The 23,787-nt window shown below is 34.6% G+C and overlaps 2 protein-coding genes across 8 annotated transcripts in view; one reads left to right on the top strand and one right to left on the bottom strand.

The window, feature by feature from the left end:
- The window catches only part of LOC128237198 (carnitine O-palmitoyltransferase 1, liver isoform-like), a 39,469-nt gene extending 34,212 nt beyond the window's left edge, over nt 1-5,257 (bottom strand). For 3 of the 4 annotated variants that reach the window (XM_052952522.1, XM_052952518.1, XM_052952523.1), the window contains exon 1: nt 5,169-5,187. The gene's annotated coding sequence lies outside the window, so the exon portion shown is untranslated. Of the gene's footprint in view, nt 1-5,168 lie in introns of all 4 variants that reach the window. The other variant, XM_052952519.1, reaches the window with a different exon arrangement.
- On the top strand, nt 1,997-21,854 carry LOC128237202 (tRNA wybutosine-synthesizing protein 5-like). Of its 4 annotated transcripts, none has more exons than XM_052952528.1 (11): nt 1,997-2,151; nt 11,623-12,199; nt 13,181-13,247; nt 13,653-13,778; nt 14,508-14,557; nt 16,319-16,411; nt 16,889-17,065; nt 17,532-17,598; nt 18,045-18,095; nt 19,604-19,675; nt 20,442-21,854. In XM_052952528.1, exons 2-11 carry the CDS (start codon nt 11,784-11,786, stop codon nt 20,595-20,597), a joined length of 1,275 nt encoding a protein of 424 aa, XP_052808488.1. In that variant the 5' UTR covers nt 1,997-2,151; nt 11,623-11,783; the 3' UTR covers nt 20,598-21,854. The 4 variants fall into 4 exon arrangements, with proteins under 4 accessions (XP_052808488.1, XP_052808489.1, XP_052808490.1 ...); XM_052952529.1 differs by lacking the exon at nt 1,997-2,151 and adding an exon at nt 5,243-5,344; XM_052952530.1 differs by lacking the exon at nt 1,997-2,151 and adding an exon at nt 5,255-5,348.
- The last annotated feature ends 1,933 nt before the right edge of the window (nt 21,855-23,787 follow it).

Here is a 23,787-nt window from a genome sequence, read left to right as displayed (position 1 = left end):
TATCAACTTAAACAACTAAAAGCAACAAAATATTATATATTTTTTTTTGGGGGGGGGGGGGGGGGGGGGGGGTCTCTAGGGCCATTAGATACGCGGAATTCCGCGACTCGGCGGACAAATCACATCCCTGCATACATTTGTCCCACTACTACAAACTGTTGCAAAAATGGTCTTGTTTTTTCGCACTTTGCTACGTTCTCTTTTCTTTTCTGTAGTTGTTGACATTTTGAGAACAAACCCATACAATATAACAATATATATACAATATAACGTTTTTGCATTTCTAAACTTTTCATTCTCGACAGGTTATCGTTAATGATATACCGTTAGAAAGAAATCTTACAAATTCAGGGCCTGAATTTAACTTTTTTGATACTCGCAATTTTTTACGAGTGCTTCAATTTTCAACTCGCAAAACCAGAAACTCACTAGCATTTTTTAAGGCAAATCTTTGTGTTTGCTAGGCAAAATATATTTTGTATGGAAACAATGATTTAAGGTATAGTTAAATTGATTTAATGAATTATCATGTAATTGTACATTAAACGATATCATGATATATGTAACACTGACACTACATACTGAGTAAGTCCGATCAGGCCAGTATTGGTATGTGCAAAATATTTTAAAAATGTTCCTTTTGTCATCTGTGTTGATGGTCAATTTAATGTAACAACTCCCTCAACCACTTCCAAACAGTTTTAACAGACAGATTATTTCATTTTGGCTTCTTTTTGGGAACTGATTGACCATCGCCATCAGCGATTTTAAATCAACACGTGTAAAAAAAAACTTATCTTTTTGCTTGTCATCATTATACAGACTTTGTCTCGATATGATTATCGCTAAATACCACCGCCAAAAATGGAAATGAAAGACCAGTCTATAAAACTGCACAGTAACGAGTACCTATCACATAGTAACAAGAACCTGCGCGTGCGCATAGCGTTAATCTATGTCATCAATTTCTGTGTTTATTGAAAAACGAAAGTAGGCATCTCTAAAATTAGTGTTATACCTAGTGGAATTGATCACTGATTATGTTCATATCTTTTTCAAGGATTACATATTTTCTGTAAATTTTGAACTTGCAAATTTTTGAGAGTGTCTTTAAATTCAACTCGCATTTTCCAATTTTGGCTCGCATTTTGCGAGTGTGCGAGTGCTAAATTGAGCCCTGCAAATTGTCATAAAAGGTACTTTTCAGTGCCATCCAGATACAAATTTAAATAATTTGTTATGTCTTTATATAACATGAAACAAATAAACAAAGAAACATATTTTGCTTTGTATTAGTATTGTATGGTTTTAAAAATAACCATCACCATTTTCACGAAAAACAATTTTTTCGCCTCTGTCAACAAACATGGTGGCCGATGGCGGCAGACGATTTTGACATTTTTTCTATGTGTCCTTTTACTTAAAACATACATTAAAAGTTTTTTTTCTCGGAATTTTCACGGATACATTAAAAGTTTTTTTCTCGGAATTTTCACGGATTTTTATGCCTGCTTCTTATACCCCTGGTACATGGGTTATTCAGCTCTTTTGTAGCAGCCAATTATCAGCCCTGGTTTCCCAAAGTAATATGGTCTATTATTTCCCCTTAAAATATAATTTTCTATGTCGGAAAATAGCTCATTGAGTTAATGTTTCTTTTAACACATACCCGACTTTAAATAAGGATTCTTGTATCTTGTAATTTTATTTTTATTTGCACCATTATGAAAAAAGGCACTTCTAGACTGAAAGGTTGTTAGGAAAAGGGCATTGAGGGAGCAGTCATAAACATAAAGGCTAGCTGGAGCACTGTTAACATGAGGGTAAAAACTCTTGTCTGATACCTGAGTCATGTAAAACTTGTGTTACAAATAAGAGACATATCCAAACATTTATTTGACACCTATGTGCATTTCATATTCACCACACATGATTTTATAACAAATTGCGAATAATTTGGCAGTATTTACACTGCCAAATATTGATAATTTGCCCACACACAAAATCATAAGGAAATAAAGTAAAACTAGGAAGCACATCTCTTCATTTCAATGAAGGGAGCAATCTGTCAAGACATGGTTATTGTTCAAAATGTGATGTAAATACTTGAAGGGAATGGATTTCCATTGCTTTTTGTTGCCATCAAAGCAGGTAAGTTTGATTATTTTAATAACACCGAGAATGATTTAAAATACTTACTGTGAAATCGTTTAAAGTTTGTGGGCTTGAAATTTCGTGTTTTTTTTTTTTTAAAAGGACAATTTCGTGGTACATTGTTTTCGTGGATTTTCATTTAAAATAATAATAAAATAATCGAAAAAACCCCAATCCTAAATCATCTGCAAATTTACCATGCGCAGATCTCGTGCTATGTATCATCTACAACCCGCAGTTTATGACACTACAATGGGACAATATCGCTTCATCGCTATTGCAAGGGTCATAAGGATGTGTCCACATCTAGCACTGTATTTCCCTGACTATAAGGCGATCCTCTTTTTTGACAAAGAATGATGGATTTAACTGCTCATTTATACACTGTTGAATCATAAATCCTGTCATGTTTGATTACACCAAACCCTCGGCCTACTCCGACTATTGCATGTTTGTCGATCTTGAAGAGATGAAAGTTCCAAAGATTCTAGCATATTTGACATGCAGGTGGCATCAAAACGTTATAAAGCTACAGGCCCAGATGACATTAAATTCTCATTAAGCTACAGGCCAAGATGACAGTAAAACTGCGATCACTCGAGGACGCTGAGGACCGAGCTAAAACCTCAGATAACCCAATGTTTCAAACCACCCATTTAAGTCTGTTATGAAATTTCTTACAATGTATTTAAAATTATCAAAGTTTAAAGTTGACAGTTTGCTTCACAGGGTTCTCAAAATGTTTGAGTTGAACAGGCCAAATTGAATTTGTAACAGGCTTTCTGGGGGGGGCCCGAGGGCATGCCCCCCCCCCCCCACCTTTTTTAAAACAAGAATGCAATTTCCTGCATTCTGAGCCATTAAGGGTACGGTTTGTCTAGGAGTTCTGAAGTAAAAATATAAATTTAAAAAAACACTTATAATTCGGACATACATACATATTTTTTGAATCCTATAAGTTCATTCACATTTGCAGTGAATTCAAACATTTCCGCCGTGATTTGAAGTTTCTCACACGACAATTATTGACTATAATTTTTCCGATATTTTTACAATCTAGACACAGACGCGGTTAACACAGTAGATGGTTAACTAGCCTCGAGAAAAATGGGATCATACGGTATTCGATTTAAATACAATACATTGCCACGCGACTTTAATCTCAAGTTTAACTTACCGGTATAAAAACATATACTGAAATGTGTCGTACATGTCGACTGCATATCAAACGGAAAAATGTGGTGTGCTTGTGCTCTGACGTCAGAAAATGTATCGTTTGATCTGCAGCCGACATACACGACACATTGCAATACATGTGTAAATTAGTTATCCTTTCGCAGGTGTTTGTGATGGGATGGGACTTGCATTATGCGAAATAAATAACAATTGATTATTGCAGATTTATTATTGTAACGATTAATGTTAATGAAATGTATCATAAAACCTGTCATTTAGCCTGTGTATACGCAAAGCCTAATCATTACTACATTAGTAAAAAGTAAGTTTTATTTCAGACGAGGAAAAAAATTAACTCCGCGAACAATATCCGAAATATTTGCATTATACAGTCAGCAAAATGTGTCTCCTGTGATCTACCAAGTGTTTGGACCGATTACACCTATCTGCAATCACGGCTAATTAGAAGATATCGAGTGTTCACCGTATTGAAACATCTATTTTTAGCAGATGGTCGCGTAAATCTAATGGTTGTAATTTTGCCACTTTTATTGGGGTGTCTATGTTCTTTTTTGACATCGACAATGTTTTCTTCTAACAGGTAACCGTAACAGCGCATGCGCAAATTACGGAGAATTCTTACCAATACGAATCTAAAGACTCTTACATAAACCGAAGTTAGAATAGATAACCAGTATTAAAATAGGTCAGAAAAGATTGTGACCTTATGGTTTCTACAACAATTCTAACCGGCCGGTTTCTGGTTTTAAGCGGTCAAATAGGCCGGCGGCCGGTTCATTTTGAGAACCCTGACTTCCAACACCTATTATGTATTGCGTTGTTTTAAGCGCTCATCTGTTCAAAAACTGTCGTATACTAAATGTGAAAATGTAAAAGAAAAAAAGATAAGAAAAAAATAGCAAAGAATATATAATTAATAGCGAAGTATGTATATTTTTATATTTTTTTTTAAGTATGTGGGGGTGGTTGGCGCAGATGTGCTCCTCACGAGTGTGGTTGTGCTGGAGCTGCTTGGAGGGTTAGGCCCGGTACTCTTACTCATTGTGGTCATAGTTCCCGTTGTCGTTGGCGTCATTGATATTTTCACAAATTTTCAGCTGAATTTCACTCAAGAAGCTTACATTTAAGATAAAACCAGTATATTTCTTATCCAACCGTGCATTATTATACAGCGTATTGGCTTGGCCTCCACACTGTCTCAAGCTCCAGGGTTCTCAGTAAGTTTTGTCTACCATCTCAAATAGTAAAGTAAACGACCACCTTCTACTTGTTCTATTGAAAATTAATTTACTTTTCCAAATTTGAACCGGCCCTATTTCCATTTGAACCGTCCATTTTGGCCGATAGCCGGTTCTTATTGAGAACACTGCAAGCTCACTGGCTTTTGGCTCCAGCTCAACCCAGAAAAAAAGTATAAACATGCCTATTGCGGTAAACAGGCACTCATCATAAAAGCACTCGATAATACTGGTTTTATCTTAAATGTAAGCTTCTTGAGTGAAATTTTGCCAAAAATTGGTGAAAATCTGTTTGATGGGAGAATCGGTCTTATCACTCCATAAACAATATGTTCAGAAGAAATGGTGAAATCATTCTTGTATACTAAAATTTCTGATGATAGAAACATATAATACGTCTTTAAACATACTTTTTTAAAAGCTCATTTATACTCGACTGCTCGAGAACGACTACAGACCTGTAATTTAGAACAATTTTGACATGCAAATTCAAATCGACAAATATCTTTGAAATAAATATCTAAAATGAAAAGACAGGGATTGTTTATAAATGTAGGTGTTGTGTTGATTAAATTTTACCGGGAAATTACCCTACTTTGTCAGTAAATCTTCGTTTACTTTCTGAGCGTCTGAACTGTCAGCACTGCGGATCACGTGACTTAAGCTTCCGGTCGGCACGAAAAACTGCTTACTTGAAAATGTTTTAATCATCTTCCTGATCACTTTCCAAACATTCTTGGTCTGAGAACACTTATGTACGTAAGTTAAATACTGAGGTTTATGAAAAGTGGTTAGTAAAGAAAATGTGATCATATGTATACTTATAACTTTACTGAAACACGAAATCTAAAATTTTCGTTCACAGAAGGCTCGTACCAGAAAGGTTACACACAACTAATTATGGGTCTGATGTTTCAACATCGGCAAAAAATTGTGGAAGACCTGGAGAGGATTTCTTATTGTAAAATTCGAATTGATGTTGGAGTATATACTGTTACTAGTTTTAGGGATTGCTGTTCATGTCAGGATAGTCCATTAGCCACAATAATGCACGATATGGAAATTTGGACATTCTTAATGTTTCCCTTAACTAGATAGCCCATAAAAAAGCAGTTTCAGAGTATTTTTTGTTTTGGGAACACTTATGCTTCACTGAAGGGGAACAAAATGAATGTCCAGATGTTAAAAAACTTCCACTTATGCGCATTACTGTGGCTATGCACTCGGGGCCGCTCACCAGGGGCCATTCCAAAGTGGAAAAGTTGACAAAACAGTGAATTTTGAATAAATGCAAATAATTATTAATCTGAAATAAAAATATGTGCAAGTGAAGTGTTGTGTCATATGAATGAATATATTCACATAAACACTAGTAATAACTAGGCAGATTTTGCAGGCGAAAAAATGATTATATCTAGGCTATTTTCCGGCCAATTTTATAAAGGAAAATATTTTTTATATGATAATTCGGCCACAAAGTTGTGGAAAAAATGTTGTTTTTAAGTTTAGGAATAGGGCCAAATTTCAGCCATAAAAACATTTATTTAGAAAAACAGTCCAATAATTGAAATACATACATCCTTTTTTAATATCCAGTTTGTTAGGGTGAGAATACAGCACAAATTCCAATAAAGATACAGGCCTAGTTGGCATCAAATCCGCTACAGGCCCTGATTGCATTTAATGCTCATAAAGCTGCAGTCCAAGATTGCATCAAATCCTCATAAAGCTACAGGACCAGATTGCATTAATGATCATTAAGCTGCAGGCCAAGATTTCATCTAATCCTCATAAAGCTGCAGGCCCAGGTGGCATCAAATCGTTATAAAGCTGCAGGCCCAGATGGCATTAAATTCTCATTAAGCTACAGGCCAAGATGGCATCAAATCCTCATAAAGCTGCAGGCCCAGGTGGCATCAAATCCTTATTAAGCTGCAGGCCCAGATGGCATCTAATCCTTATTAAGCTGCAGGCCCAGGTGGCATCGAATCCTTATTAAGCTTCAGGCCTAGTTGGCATCAAATCCGCTACAGGCCCTGATTGCATTTAATGCTCATAAAGCTGCAGTCCAAGATTGCATCAAATCCTCATAAAGCTACAGGACCAGATTGCATTAAATGATCATTAAGCTGCAGGCCAAGATTTCATCTAATCCTCATAAAGCTGCAGGCCCAGGTGGCATCAAATCGTTATAAAGCTGCAGGCCCAGATGGCATTAAATGCTCATAAAGCTGCAGGCCAAGATTGCATCTAATCCTCTTAATGCTGCAGGCCCAGACGACATCAAATTCTCTTAAAGCTACAGGCCAAGATGGCATCAAATCTTCATAAAGCTGCTGACCCAGATGGCCTCAAATCCTCATAAAGCTGCAGGCTCTGATGGCATCAAATCCTCATAAAGTTGCAGGCCTAGTTGGAATCAAATCCTCATAAAGCTGATGGCCCTGATTGCATCAAATCCTAATAAAGCTGCAGGCCCAGATTGCATCAACTCCTCATAAAGCTGCAGGCCCAGGTGGCATCAAATCCTTATTAAGCTGCAGGCCCAGATGGCATTAAATACTCATTAAGCTTCAGGCTAATATGGCATCAAATCCTCATAAAACTGCAGGCCAAGACGCATCACTAAGCTGCTGGCCCAGATTGCATCTAATCCTCATAATGTTGCTGGCCCATATGGCATCAAATCCTCATAAAGCAATAGGCCAAGGTGGCATAAAATCCTAAAATAGCTACAGGCCCAGATGGCATCAAATCCACCCACATAAAGCTTCAGGCCAAGATGACATCCAATTTTAATGAAGCTGCAGGCTCAGATTGCATCCAATTCACATTAAGCTGCAGGCTCAGATTGCATCAAATTCACATTAAGCTGCAGGCTCAGATTTCATCAAATTCTCATTAAGCTACAGGCCAAGATGGCATCAAATTCTCATAAAACTGCAGGCCAAGATGGCATCAAATCCTCATAAAGCTTTAGGCCAAGATGGCATCAAATCCTCATAAAGCTACAGGCCCAGTGGCATAAAACCCTCATAAATCTACAGGCCCAGATAGCATCAAACCCTCATAAAGCTGAAGGCCCTGATTGCATCAAATTCTTATTAATCTATAGGGCTAGATGGCATCAAATCCTCATTAAGCTGCAGCCCCAGATGGCATCGAATCCTCATAAAGCTAAAGGCCTAGATGGCATCAAACCCTCATAAAGCTACAGGCCCAGATAGCATCAAATCCTCATGAAAGTGCAGACCTAGATGGCATCAAATCCTCATAAAAGTGCAGGCTTAGATGGCATCAAATCCTCATGAAGCTTTAGGGCCAGATGGCATCAAATCCTCATAAAATTGCAGGCCCAGATGACATCAAATCCTTATAAAAGTGCAGACCCAGATGGCATCAAATTCCATAAAAGTGCAGGCCCAGATGGCATCAAATTCTCATTAAGCTATAGGGCCAGATGGCATCAACTCCTTATTAAGCTGCAGGCCCAGATTGCATCAAATCCTCATTAAACTGCAGGCCTAGATGGCATCAAATCCTCATAAAGCTACAGGCCCAGATAGCATCTAATCCTCATAAAGCTGCGGGCCCTGATTGCATCAAATTCTCATTAAGCTATAGGGCCAGATGGCATCAAATCCTCATCAAGCTGCAGGCCCAGATGGCATCAAATCCTCATAAAGCTGCAGGCCCAGATGGCATCAAATCCTCATGAAGCTACATGCCCAGATGGCATCAAATCCTCATAAAGCTACAGGCCCAGATAGCAACAAACCCTCATAAAGCTACATGCCCAGATGACATCAAATCCTCATAAAGCTACAGGCCCAGATAGCAGCAAACCCTCATAAATCTACAGGCCCAGATAGCATCAAATCCTCATAAGAGTGCAGGCCTAGAGGGCATCAAATCCTTATAAAAGTGCAGGCTAAGATGGCATCAAATCCTCATGAAGCTTTAGGGCCAGATGGCATCAAATCCTCATAAAAGTGCAGGCCCAGATGGCATCAAATCTTTATAAAAGTGCAGGCCCAGATGGCATTAAATCCTCATAAAAGTGCAGGCCCAGATGGCATCAAGTCCTCATAAAAATGCAAGCCCAGATGGCATCAAATCCTCATGAAGCTTTAGGGCCAGATGGCATCAAATCCTCATAAAAGTGCAGGCCCAGATAGCATCAAATCTTCATAAATGTGCAGGCCCAGATGGCATCAAATCCCCATAAAAGTGCAGGCCCAGATGGCATCAAATCCTCATAAAAGTGCAGGCCCAGATGGCATCAAATCCTCATAAAAGTGCAGGCCCAGATGGCATCAAATCCTCATAAAAGTGCAGGCCCAGATGGCATCAAATCCTCATAAAAGTGCAGGCCCAGATGGCATCAAATCCTCATAAAAGTGCAGGCCCAGATGGCATCAAATCCTCATAAAAGTGCAGGCCCAGATGGCATCAAACTGACAAAGGAACAGGCAAAAGAAATTGCAACCATCCATATTATTTTTTACAAATTATAATATGAATCTGGAATCATACAGAAAAGTGGAATTAATCTAATTTGAAATTTCAAACCAGTCTTCAAAATAGGCAGCAAAAAGGAACTGATATAATGAAGCAGTGAACCACTATCCTCAGTAACATGCACAATAAAGTAGCATTATAATTAAAGTAACACGCAATATTATGAACCATGGGGAAAGCAACATGTGTGCTTCAAATGGGAAATTTGCAAGCCGCTGTGTCCTGCATCCATACAACAATATTCTCAATAAATGTTTATCATGATAATTCAATAGTTCAATCTTCTTCAACAGATTATTTATACTCAAGGCATAAAAATAAGTACAAATGTTAGCGCTAGAAAAAGAATAACTGGAAATTGTTATGGCATATACCATTAAATAAGGTCCTGCTAATCCAAGCAGTTAGCAGTACTAAGATAATAAAGTCCTTGCAGGGCTTTTTCTATAGTACCCACGGGTCCGACTATCGGACCCATTCCCAAAGCAAAATATAAGATATTTTTCCCAATCTTCAGAAAAAAATCCCAATCCCAAAAAAAAAAAAAAAAAAAAAAATTTTTTTTTTTTTTAGAAATTATTTTTACCTGTACTGGTTCATTTTCAACATCCTAATAAATTATGTCATGTGAAGTTTTTTTGGTAATTGAACTCAGAAATCATTGATTTTCATCACATTCAGAAATCGGAAATATTATGATTTAATGCAATAGATATTTACACCCCAATGATTGATATTTCAGCCATTGTGGGTCTTTTATAGGGGAAAACAACTAATATTAAATCATTACCTAATTCGCAGGAGACTTTTTCAGCTTTTTCTTTTAACTGTAAAATTTCCCAATTTTGGCATTTTCACGACGCAAAATTTCCCAAAATGTCTAGGGTCTTTTTCCCAAAATGGGCAGAAAAAGCCCTGCCTTGCGCTGTAAATGTCAATTTTTCCCTATACCCTAGACTCTTCTCGAAGAAACTGTAAATATATTTCCTCTCTTGAGTTTTGATTTGCCTTCACCTTACCCTCTATGTATTATATCACCAGTTTGATTTTTTTGTTTGACAGATTTGGGCTGTGAAAAATTGAAGAGAACGCTAGCAGTATAATTACAAAAATTGTTTAAAAATAATAGCGAGCGAAGGCAAAATCATTTTAATCCAGTATTATTATTGTGTATAATGATAATCATGAGCTTTTGCTTAGTGTTGGTTAAAGGAAATACCCAATTAAATTATTTGCATTTTCTGAAAAATTGGTATAGTGAATCTTTCACACAAAACATCAATTTAATGTGGCCTTAATGTAATGGGCCCAATCATAACATCTTGTGATTGCTTTTCTTCTCTTTTATTTTGGGACCTTTAGTTAGAATGAAGAAATAGTAGTCATAGTTTTTCAAGACTACTTATTAGGAAATAATGTACTAAAAAAGTAAAGATTATAAATGGTTTTTGGCTAAAAGACCTCCCACTGCTGGCATACATGCCATATCCCCTGGGGGGGGGGGGGGGGGGGATCCCCTGGAATTTTGATCCATCCCCCGGTCTCCCGGCAGGAGGTAGAAATCCTCGGAATTTAAAAAAAAATGTCTTTTTTTTTTTAGAGGCAATAATGACAAAGTGAAACCACAGTATGTGAGTTTAACTGAATGTAAAGAAACCACTCTGAAAGGGTGAAATGACTGTTTAAAAAAGGTTTGATAAATGCCAAAAGGAAACCTTAACAACAAGTGACCAATTAATTTTAAGTAATGACTAAAGGCAAAGAAATATTACTATTTTGGAAAAGGAAGAAATTAATAATATTCATTCCATTCTCTTAGTGTTTGAACATCATCATAGACTATCAGTAACAGCCGAATATTTTAAAAGACTTTGGAGGAAGGTTAATTTAATTTACAGTATGACATGACAGTGTATCATAAGAATATGATAAATCATAACATAAAATAATTCTGTATAATGAAAAAGTTTTTTTGAGGTTTTCATAACAAAATATATGTGAATACATTTTTTAGTACTTGCGACTAAAAATACTTTGAAATTTCGCCAACTTAAACCTGCTAAAAAAAATCCCCCTGAATACTACCAAAATCCCACTAAATTTCAGCCTTTTTGAACAAATCCCCCTGAATGGTCTTCAGAAAATATGGCATGTATGTGCTGGTAGGTTTATATATCAATTAGAATGAGGTAAGGGGGCGATTAATAAAATACCAGGAGCATGAATACCGATGCTGTCAAAGTGAATCTCATTGGAAATACTCATAAGATATTTACATGTACAAGTAAATCAAGGCAAACACTGTTTCTTTCTCGCATGCTAATAAGCATGGTGCACATGAGGTTAAATACAATACATGGTACATAATTATATATCATTGGGGCAGAAAGAGTTAAATAAGAAATGTATTAAAATTACAAATTGAAATATAAAACGATACTATACAGAATTTTTTTTTCAAAATTGATATTGTGTGTTTTAAGATTGAATTTCACATCCTGTTATTTTTCAGGTAAACTTCATGGACTGTCAACTGTTGACAGATTAGCTTTAGTGATAAAACGACATGGATAATTCAACACATGAATTTAATTTGTTTTAAATGAACTGATACATGCATAGTAAGACAATCGAATTTGTTCCTAAAAAATAGTGCATTAAAATTGTCCAGGAATGGAAATCTTACAGTTAATTTTTTTATTAGTGGTTTTGGTTCAAATCTTCGCTGATGATCCTGAAGATCTTACAGCATTACCTGGACATCTAAAGCCATTTGGTTCTGGGCGACCAGGCCTTCCGGTGGAGGAATTTGATATGTTTCCAGATCCAACATATTTCTTTGAAAATTATGTGAAGAAATTGAAACCCTTAAAAATGAAAGGGGCTGCAAAATTTTCTGGTGCATTTAAGAAGTGGACGGATGATTACTTTCTGTCTCTAAAGGAACCGTCTGATTCAACTATTTCTGTTGAAACTGTGAAGAAAGAAAACAGGAAACAGGGAGTGGATAGCATGTCATTTCAAGACTTTGTTAGGTTATACAACAACACAGAGCATTACATGGTGGACGCAGTGCCAGCGTTTATCAGGTAAATACTTTCTACAAAACATACTGTAATTTAATATACCTAAATAATATCATTGAACTTTCTTAAACATAAAAATGATTAAGAGTGGTTTAAAAAACAATTCTTGCAATTTCAGTTGTATGGAATAATTTAAAGTATGGCTGTGAAGTTTATTTTTTAGAAGTTAAGTAAAGCATATTTTGACGTAAGCTTTTCAAAAATTGAGTATCCGTAAGTCAATGGTAAAGGTCATCGGCCAAAGTTTTATAAAAACTTGAGAACAGATTGACAAAGGATCATGAAACTTATATAGTAGGTTGGCCTTGCCTAGTTGAGGACAAAGGTCTTATGTGATTTTTTTCACATAAGAACTTGAGCACAGTTTGATGTAGAACCACTGGAGAACAGCTTGATGTAGAACCATAAAACTTGATTGGAAGATTGCCCTTGACCAGTTGTTGACCCCTCATCAGTCAGGTCAAGAGTCAAAGTCATGGTCAACAGCTTTATGAAAATTTGGTCAACAGCTTTATGAAAATTTGGTTAACAGCTTTATGAAAATTTGTCAACACAATATCTCCAGAACAGAATGAACATGACACTTCAGTGGTAGTTCGCCATTGACCAGTATATTACCCCTATTGTTTTAGGGGTCAGTTAGTCAACAGTCAAGGGCATAACAACAGTATAATCTATTACCATTAAACTTCAGTAGTAGGAAGCACTCGACCAGTAGATAAATGATGTTAGCAGTCAAGATAAAGGTCAAAAGACTTAGGTTTTCCTTTTGTTCAATGGTTCATTGATTATAGGCAATTATTGGAAGCTTATTTCAATCAATTACTTTCATAATCCACTGAATTATTTTGAATAGCACAACCAAAGTTTTACGGAATTTGTAATAGCTAGTATAAACTACCGGAAACTATGCTGTATTTTTTTTGACAGCAGCATCAGGGGTATCTCTTGTTCATATTTTTCTGTATTGCTACTTTATTTCAGAGATGATATCATGATTCCCTGTCCTCTTCAATGTGAACAGCTGGCAGAGAACAACTTCGTTGACAATGTATGTTTCCTTGTTACTTATACTTGCATATAAATTAAAATTAAAACACTATCATGATAATGAATATTCTACAATCAAAATGTTTCAGTATTTTTGCAATAAATAATACAATGTAGCAGGCAGTAGCAATGATAAATTTATTACTGATGATGTATGGTAGTTTGAAAAACTGAGATAAAAGAAATACTGGCAAAACCTGTATAAAAACTTCTGCCTTGCTCCTGGCACAGCAAGCTATGTTGATAATGAGAACCAGTATTCATTGGGTAGCTGTATCAAATGCCATATGCCATGTGACTTACAAACAGAACATGCTCAACCATTTCCAAGCTTCTTATGGGATATTTCTTTGCTATTCCCACAGTAATGGTTCGTAATATGCTATTTTACCATATATCTGTACAGGTCATGTGGTTTAGCAGCGGAGGAACCAAATCTGTGGTCCATACAGACAGTGTGGACAACATCAATTGTCTCTACCGTGGTGAGAAATCACTCGTCTTTGTTGACCCTGCGTTACATGGCAAAAACGTAAGCTTTATTGATGACTGGGTTGAAACCCAATATTCTAATATGAGAATCATAAGAAGGATTGAAAGTAGAAGATTTTGATGATTTCACCTGAATAATCTATTTACATTTTGTATTTTAAAGCAGTTTTACAAGCAGATACTGCTTGTGCAATCTTTTATTTTTTGCAAACTTGAAAAATACATCACATTTCAAGATCATTTATACTTTACCACAAAAAAAAAGAGTTTGATTTGAAATATTATTTGTAGCCACATCACAACTTTAAGAGCACAAGGTTAAAGCCCACAAATTTGTAATTTAGCGACAGTTGCCCATGCATGATGTGGCCGGATTTGATTTATATGTATACGTAATGTCACTTAATGACATCAATTATACAAACAGTTAATTGATCAACTGTTAGATTTGTTTTGGTCATCATATACTATAACTATTCTCAAACATTTTCAAACAGGATGCAGTTCATGGCTGAAAGATAATTTTGCCGAAGGGTTCAGTGTTAGTTTTTGGTTGATTTGTTTTATTCACCCTTATTTTACAATGTTCATGTAGGTTAAAAAGCCTTCATTTATAAAGAACATAACCTCACCTTTATTTATTATCCAGTGTTTTTTCCACCTGTGTGAATTGGGCCAGGGCCTTTAGAATTGTGATATAAGTATATATGTATGTATATTTGTATTATAGTATGTCTAGCAGTTATTTTATTCATGGTGCTATTTACAGGTGGATTTGGACAGGCCAGAAGGGGCTTATTCTGCAATGGATGTTGATGCGTATGTACCACAACACTGATGTTTACATCAGCACTTCTGGTATCCTATTATCACACACATATCCCTTGATCATCAACCTCTTGTATAAACCAAGGTTTATTATTCCCCCATGACACATAGTGGTTTGGGATATATACGAATCACCTTGTCCTGTCCTTCCGTATGACTGTCTGTCCTGGGATATCGAGACAAGTTTACTTTTACTTTTGAGGTATTGATTTGAAACTTCAAATACAGATATATCTCATTGAGGAGAGGTGCTTTGCACCGGAACCATAACTCCGGGTGCAGTATTTTTTTAGTTATTGCACTTTGTTATTTTTCTTTTTTTTTGGTCTGGAGCATAACTTGAAAAGTCGTTGAAGTATTGACTTCAAACTTCTTAAACAGATAGATCTCTGGGTGCAGTATTCTCTTAGTTTTTGCCCTTGGTTAATTTGCATACTTTTTTGTCGAGAGCATGGCCTAAAAGGTCTTAGAGGTATTTACTTCAAACTTCATATACAGATGTACATGAACCATATTTTATTAAGGAAGAGTGCAGTGCACATGATCCATAACTCTGGGTTTAGATATGGCTGCCCTTGTTATACTTTTTTTTCTACTTCCCTCCATAAATTTACATGTAATATCCTAGTGATACTTCTTAATACAAGAAGGTGGTGTAGTGGGGATATTAATAGCATCCAGTGATAGCTCTTGTTTAACAGTGCTTTTTATTCATTGGTTATTTTTGTTAACAAACTATATTTTCACTCAAAGATTCACCAAAACTAAAGAGTATATTTTTTTGTCGACATTTGTAGCAATACATGTCCATGGGCTAAAAATTAGCCTCAATTCTAAACACAGAGTTTCCCATAGTAACAGTAGTAATTAATTGATCTGCTTTATATGAGCCACATTGTGCAGTTTTGGGCTTTTTCACATAATATTTACAAATTAAATATTTCATTTTTTTAAAAAAATGCAAAATAAACTTTTTAAAGTTTTATGTTCTTTTAAATGTCTATCTATAAATGGATAATCGTTGTCACATCAATATCTTGATGATGTATCAAAATTACCTTACTTGTAAACTTGTATTATATGCAATTTTAAAGATATCTCCATGAAGTTTTCAGTATTGCTTGTGAAATATCATTTCAATAAAAACAAACTGAAAACACTACCGGCAGTACCGGGGTGTATTGAAAAGTATGTCAGAAGCCCAAAACTCATGCATTGCGGCTCATTATAAAAGCTGTCATGTTATTGATCACTTGTTCATGTATCATAAATTTACATGACTGTAGATCTACAGTAATATAAAAAAATGTTGGCTTTTGTGTGAAAGCCAAATTGTACATACATGTAGACTTCTGAAGTTACATACTAACGTTACAATTGTTGAAAATATAAGTCTGATACATGTCAATAGCACCTGTTAAACCAGTTGATGATATTTTGGTAACTGACTCAGCATAATAAATTGTGCCCTAGTAGATAACATAATAGTTATTGCACCTACAGACCGGGTTATTAATAACCAGGGTAGTGAGTAAAGTAAATATTTTGTACCATGTTGTCAAGGGTAACGTTCAATGACAAGTGTATGTATAAGAGAAAAGCATCACAGTTTATCCACACAATGGTTATTTCACGGTTAGGCTCCACCTACTTGTTAACATTCTGATATGGGAAGTCATGTAGTGATAAAAAGAAGAAAACACTTTCCAACATGGTACAAATATATATAAATATGCAACATGACTAATTCAGAGTGGACTACACCAAGTATCCAGGTATGGCGCAGGTGGAGTTCTACCATGTGAATGTCAGTGCTGGAGACTGTCTGTATATCCCTTACCTATGGTGAGCTGAACTTCAGGTCTTCTGTTTCAATTTAAAAACAACAGCATATATGAATCATGGTACTGTTACACATTTGTTTAGACAAATTAATGTCATGCCTTAATGGAGTATAATGACAAATTATGTTGAAAGTTATTATTTCACCATTTGAAATTTTCATATAAATGCCAAAGGTGCTAGATAAATAATCAATTAAATGTTAGTTTTAGCGAATTTCTGACATGAAAAAAATTAAAAATGTTTCAGTGTTGAACAGCAATATATCAACTGATATTCCTGGGAAGTTAATATTCCACTCATGGCTAAGCAACATATGAAATAAAATTTCTGATGCATACTCAGGGAAATATATTTCATTCTTACTCTGAAACAATCAATTATGTTCCATGTGTCTCGTACCGAATAATTTTGATATTTTGTGATTTTGAGAGATTATCAAGTCATTAATATAATGAAGTGTTTCCTTTAATTCTTCAGGATCCACCAGGTGAGGTCATACGGCAGCAATCTGGCAGTAAACATCTGGTGGAAACACTACATCGCAGATGAACTCAACTACACGACATGTAATGACCCATGTGATCCAGACTTTACCCTCGACATGGCCCATTTCCTTGGGTTTGAGGGCTTGTCAGAAAGTCCTTATGAAACAAGGTATACCAGGTCATATTAGCTGTTGATGTGTTATGTGACAAAATATTGCCATTTAAAGATGAGCAATCCAAAGGGTATAGATTCTGGAGTTGTCACTTCACTACAACTGCCCATGTGTGTTTATATGCCTTATATATTATCAAATATTATACCAAATTAGACTGCCAATTCAATTCACATGTAGTAGATGAATATGCTATGAAGTAACAATTTAAATTTTCACTTATTTTGATAAGTGACCATCTTAACACATCAGTCACCTCGATACATCCTTTTCCTTGGAGGATTTTTGAATTGTTGGATGCTGTTTGTCGTTTTTCATTGACTACTATGTGTTGCATTACAAGGCTTCACTCAGGGTTTTTTATGTAAAACTTACTAGATTTGAACCTTTGTTCCGATTGTAGCATGCTTTGCATTCAAATCATGATTATTATTTTTATCTCATAATTGTATTTCTTTGTAGGGACCACTTTCTTAGTGTCATCACAGAAGACACAGACTTTGATACTTTTCGTAAGAGTTTTCTAGGGGTAAGTAATTTTCATTTTGCTTTTAAAAACCTGGAACTTTCATGCCACATTTTTAATATTCCCACTGTTTTCCTCTGATATAAATGAGCTGCTTGTTTAGGGGAAAGTTTAGGTAGTAGAACTTTGACCAAAGCCACTTTCCTGCTTTATATATATCTGCTACTATGAAAGTCCTGGGCTGGAATTCACAGTTTTCTTATTCAAATATCTCATTGGTCATATGATATATTAACTCAATAACTTTATTTTGATTGACATTAATTATTGTAAATATATTCTTAGATTTGTTATGTTAACATGTGTATGTATTTCTCTTAATTTACCAGTATATAAGAATATATTTAAAGCTCAACATCAATTAGCAAATGTTTTATGAATACAGTCTAAGTTATTCGTTTATATTTTATTGCAATGTATAGAAATTTTGTTGTCTATGACCCTTTCAGGACGAGGAATTGTTACTTCAGAATGAACAGTTGGGAAAGGATCTGCACGAGGTTTGTAAGAACACATGAACATGTTACAGTTAATTTATCATTCAAAATATATATTTTGTAAGAATACAAATGAGCCTTCGCTGGTCTATCTGTGGATAAATGCAGGTCAAGTTAGCACAGTGGTAAACACACTTACCTTTCATTAAGTCATCCCATATTGGACTTCTTTCTGGGTTCTATAAGATTGGTTTGTGGTTTCAAAGCTGGACAAATGGATTCTTCCTTGTACTCATTTCCCCTACAGCACAAGACCACGCTCTTAAATGAATTATTACCAATCAAAGTTATTAATATGAAGGTTCATTATATGCTTTCCAGTGGTTTAAAGAGATTTAACAGTGAACTAAAAGAATTGATATTTCCTTGTTTCACATGGTGAACATATCAATTTGATATTTTTCACTGCTTGTTGGAATTTAAGCCCTTGACACTAAAAGAAAATATTTCACTTGTGGCTATGCCACTCGTTAGATATAGTTTTGGGTGCTTACTCAGTGAAATATATATAGCCACTCGTTAGATATAGTTTTAGGTGCTTACTCAGTGAAATAAATATAGCCACTCGTTTGATATAGTTTTAGGTGCTTACTCAGTGAAATATATATAGCCACTCGTTAGATATAGTTTTAGGTGCTTACTCAGTGAAATATATATAGCCACTCGTTAGATATAGTTTTAGGTGCTTACTCAGTGAAATATATATAGCCACTCATTAGATATAGTTTTAGGTGCTTACTCAGTGAAATATATATAGCCACTCGTTAGATATAGTTTTAGGTGCTTACTCAGTGAAATATATATAGCCACTCGTTAGATATAGTTTTAGGTGCTTACTCAGTGAAATATATATAGCCACTCGTTAGATATAGTTTTAGGTGCTTACTCAATGAAATATATATAGCCACTCGTTAGATATAGTTTTAGGTGCTTACTCAGTGAAATATATATAGCCACTCGTTAGATATAGTTTTAGGTGCTTACTCAGTGAAATATATTGAGATCTAACACTTAAACAAATGTTATATCTTGTTTTTATTTTGAAGTTTCACAATCGTTGTAAAATTATTAAGTCTAAGCCCCCCCCCCAATTACCTGTACTGTAATATTCAGGTTTTTTGTCTGTGGGTGTCTTAAAAGTCTTTGGGAAAGTCACTTTAATGCCTTTGACATATCATCAAACAAATGCAAGTTTTAAAGCCGTGCATGAGAATACTTTTGTTTACCTGTTACATATTTTTTCTTTAAATGTCATGCTTTTTATGACAAATTCAAGTTACCAATTATAGTTTCAAATAAGTTTAGAAATTCTTAGATCTTTGTAAGATTTAATTATCCTGTATTTTAGAATTTAGCATGTTGTGATAAGTTTCTATGATATATATTCAAGTACTGTGTAACGCATGTTATCTAATGTTTTATATTTTACAAATTGTATACTGTGTGCATCTTAACATGAATAAACACCAATTAATCAATCAATCAATCAATCATGCAGCATATAATTGCAGGTGTTCAGTCTGCTGGATTTGAACAAGGATGGAACATTAAGCAACCAGGAAGCCTTGGATAGTCCTATTGAGGTTGGTAGCGCAATGTTTGTGCCCAACTTATAGCCTACTTGTAATGTCTCTGTAAAATTGCTATACATATTGCTAGTGGATGTGAAATGTAGTATCTATGCACTTGAGATGGTATCAATGTTATCACTTTTATTATTATCATACTACTTTTATGTCACCGGTTACTCTGAAAGAACTCTCTACTTGAGAATCCACCCTGGGAGTTTTAACTGATAATTCTCTAGGTTTTAACGATTTATTATCTTTATTTGTCTGTCAATGACTTAATTCAGAATAGATCTTAGGCATATTAGAGTAAACTAGATTTAGGGTCATATATTTCTTATTTTGATATTAATTTGTATAAACTGAACATTCGCTAGATAGAAGTTGAGGAAGTGAAAAAAAAACGTTTTTGCCAAATGTGACATTTCCAGCTCAGATTTATGATTTTTGAAGTTACAATTAAGATTTAAGATTTTTGAGGTGACGCCTTTGATCCATTATTGAAACTAGGTCCCAGGATACTATAAAGTTCGCACAAAATTTACTTTAGCTAGCTTAAATAAAAGACATTAAGTGGGCAACATGAAAAAGAAATTTATCATGCAGTCAAAGTTTCAATCAATTAAATGTTTTTAGAAAATTTAAGTATTGATAGTCCTGAAATGGCCATAGAGATGTTAATTGAAGAGATATGTTAACTATCAATATATGTGCATTGGCTGTTTATAATATATGATGATTTGTTTCTTTAATATGTCAACTTCATTGTCTTTCTTCCTAGGTGTACTCAGAGATTGCAGAGCTGCTTGGAGTGATGGAAGAAGACATGAACGCCATCATGGAAGCACAGGGAATAGACATAGATGATAACGAAGAGATTGAATCTCGCGGAGAAAATGATGATTCAGATGAGATGGATCTTCATGATGAATTATAGCTGTTACTGGTGTAGCATCAGATAGGCATTGTATGCCCAGGCCTGAACTTCTATATACTTTCCTGAAATATGTTATTCTCGGCTGAAATATGCAAGACAAGAGACATATCTATTGGTCTACATCCCTTGCTGTCAGCATTAATCACTGTTTAACAGTACATGAACAAAAAGCCTTATCCAGTTGTGCTTTGATATCGCACTTGTTAATGTCTATGTTGTGCATGTTGATGTAATATCTTAGATATTGCAGAAAAACTTGTATGTCATAATTCATGTATTTCTTCTCTAACTGATCAAACATTTATGATTGTTATCATTGTTGCAATATTATTGTTATGAATCATTTTTACAATGTTTTCAAAGTTCTGAGTACTGAGATTATAACTCTGCGAGCATGTCATGAAAATCAAAGAAATCAATTTGTTCTGTTATTGAATAATTGTACCATTGTCTAATATGTATATGCTCTAAAACCAAGGTTTTTTGTAATAACAAATATAATTTTAAATGTATGCTTACAAAATTTATGTATTCACATTTGGAGAAATATGATCCGATATCGCATTATAATAATCAGACAAAAGTGTAATACAAATAGCATATTTCTTTCCTTAATCCAGCATACAGCTTAATGCAGAAATACTCTTAATTTCTTAAATGATGTATATATATCTTAATTGCATGCAGAAACAACTATTGTACTTAAATTCAACTTTGAACAATGGAAAATAAGTCAAAGCTGTACACAGACTTTCGCAATTATATAATTTGCAATTTAAAAAAATCTAATAGGCTATTGTATTGCTTGTGATCCATAATTCTTTTATGTTCATATGTATGGTATGTGTCTTTATCATTTTTATGTTTGTATCATTGGTTTTGCTGCTGAACGTGCCATCATTAAACAGTGTATATATATTTACCTTAACATCGCTTCCTCTCTATGATTATTTATCTACTGCTGAAAGCGAAATGACGCATCAATTAGATATAACTAAAAAATAAAAACAGTGTGTTTTTGTAATATTAATATATTATTTATAATTTGAAATTTAATTTCTATTACAGTATTTTTAATCATTGAAATAAATGATGCAATGTATGTCAATAAAACCTTTTTTTATTGTTTTGCATACACACAACGAATGCTTACATCATATACCATACATGCTTCTTGTTATGTTATTCATATATACTGAAATACTACTACCTAGATGTGCTCATACGTATTATTTTTATATTAAACAGAAAAATGTTGTTTCTTTAATCATGAACAATTTTGTAGTGAAAAACTAATGAATGCGTTTTACTTAAAACATGAACTTATTTTTTTTGCATCCAGGTTGTCCATTTCTTGCTGTCTTCATCCATTAGTTTTTACAGTAATGGTTCAAGTCTTCCAAATTCAATACAGTTAAGTCTTTTGAGCCATGCATATGAAATGAAAAAAGGACATGTATTGTTTCACACATGTATGGCAAGTCTAGTTAATTGGCACTGAGAAACTACCAGTAATTAATTTTAAATTTCATGTTAATGCAGTTTATTTTTATTCCTAGACCAAAAGTACTCAACTATATGAGTTGATAATTCGGAGTCATGTTAACTATCCAACTGAGATGAAGGTGTGTCATCAAACCAACCATAGCTTCTAGCATTTGGGATGATTGTTATTTCCCCAATAGGGTGTAGAGGTCCCTCTAATTGTAGAGGTTCCACTTAGTGACAGGACATTCTTCGTTCAATCTGGCTGAGTGTTGATAGGCTGTAGGCGTGACAAGCGCGATTTTCTTTTTTTACAATTCTGTTTACAAACAATAAAAAGCGAGTTAACCCAAACTGATACCGATAAGTGTCTGTCAATACGTAAGAATAGGTTAATAAATATATAAATTGTCGAAATTTTAATACAATTACCTAGTTTTATACAAGTTACTAATAAACCTATATGTACTTGCATATATGAACATTGGTTTCATTTTCACAGAGTTTTGCTAGTGTAAAGTTAAATAAAATGGGACTGGATATTGGCTGCGGAAGTTTTGACTATTTGTAATAGGTAAAGTAAGACAGGGTCTTTTAGTCAACTCATTTACATTTTCTAAGTAATTATCCTTAAATATCTATTCTCCTAAGCTTAAGGATCAATATGTTCAATAATGGAATGATACTATCTCCAATCAACCCAAAATGGGCTACTATAAATGCCATTGAACGTATCTCTCTTTTTTGTATTCGTCGTTTTCCTTATATCAAAGTTTAAAGTAAAACAGTCAACAAATTAAACACAATGTGAATGTCAAAAGAAAATGAAAATCGAAATATGAAGAACCGGCAAGGGAGCTCACTGCGCTGGTGCTTCTTTCTGAATAACAGAAAATAGGGGCGATACTATTTCCCGGTCCCGGTCTCATCCGGTCCCGGTCTCCTCCGGTCTCTGTTTTCAAAATTTTATTGTAGCTATCGGGCGTGATCGAGAAGGTGTGAATGACAGCGGGGGTAATAGGATTACAAAAGATTACAGTTAATTAAAACATTAGATATTTAATGATAATTATTTCACCATTTATTTCATATTTTATATCAATAAAACAAAAACATAAATTAAGGCAAAGATAAAAACATAGTATATGCACATGTTCTAAAATTAATGTAATGAATAACAAACACATTGTGTTTTTTTTCCTTGTTAAATTCAGTTATAAGTAAACTTTTGATAATAGTAATATAAATAGAAATGCAAGAATACATGTAAATCAAATGTGCAAGTTAACTCAGTACTTCATAAATTCTAACATTTTTGTTTTGTTTAACTATTGATTTTGTTACAAGAGATGCAGTGCCACGTCCAGTTCTTGCATGTTCTATTTTTGCAAATCACTATCGACGAATTCTAGCAGGTTTTTTTATGTTTTCTAGACTGACTACTGGGCAGTTGCCTAAAACCGGATTTGCCTAAATATTCGGAAATCGTTTAAAAAGCGTTTCGGCGACCGTGATCAATATAGAATGATCACAGTCTACGCACCTGACCTCCATACCAACAGAAACAACACAAAAGTGCAGCTATTCGAGTATAACCCCAAAATAAATACCTCTAAACTTTCGCTTTCCTAAATGTCAATATTTAGTCTCGTGGGGGATGACGTCACACAGCGCGAGCTTTTATATTGAGGTTCGACAGGATTAT

This window comes from Mya arenaria, chromosome 6, assembly GCF_026914265.1.
Source record: "Mya arenaria isolate MELC-2E11 chromosome 6, ASM2691426v1".
Lineage (NCBI taxonomy): Eukaryota > Metazoa > Mollusca > Bivalvia > Myida > Myidae > Mya > Mya arenaria.
The sequence above is the reverse complement of the archived record's forward strand: the minus strand, read 5'-3'. Positions and strand labels throughout refer to the sequence as shown.

Bases quoted from the DNA above. Each gene is read 5' to 3' on its own strand.
- LOC128237202 (XM_052952528.1), top strand. From the start codon at position 11,784: ATGGAAATCTTACAGTTAATTTTTTTATTAGTGGTTTTGGTTCAAATC. The intron at 13,779-14,507 runs GTAAGCTTTATT...TGCTATTTACAG, and splicing joins CTGCGTTACATGGCAAAAAC to GTGGATTTGGACAGGCCAGA. The intron at 17,599-18,044 runs GTAAGTAATTTT...TGACCCTTTCAG, and splicing joins TTCGTAAGAGTTTTCTAGGG to GACGAGGAATTGTTACTTCA.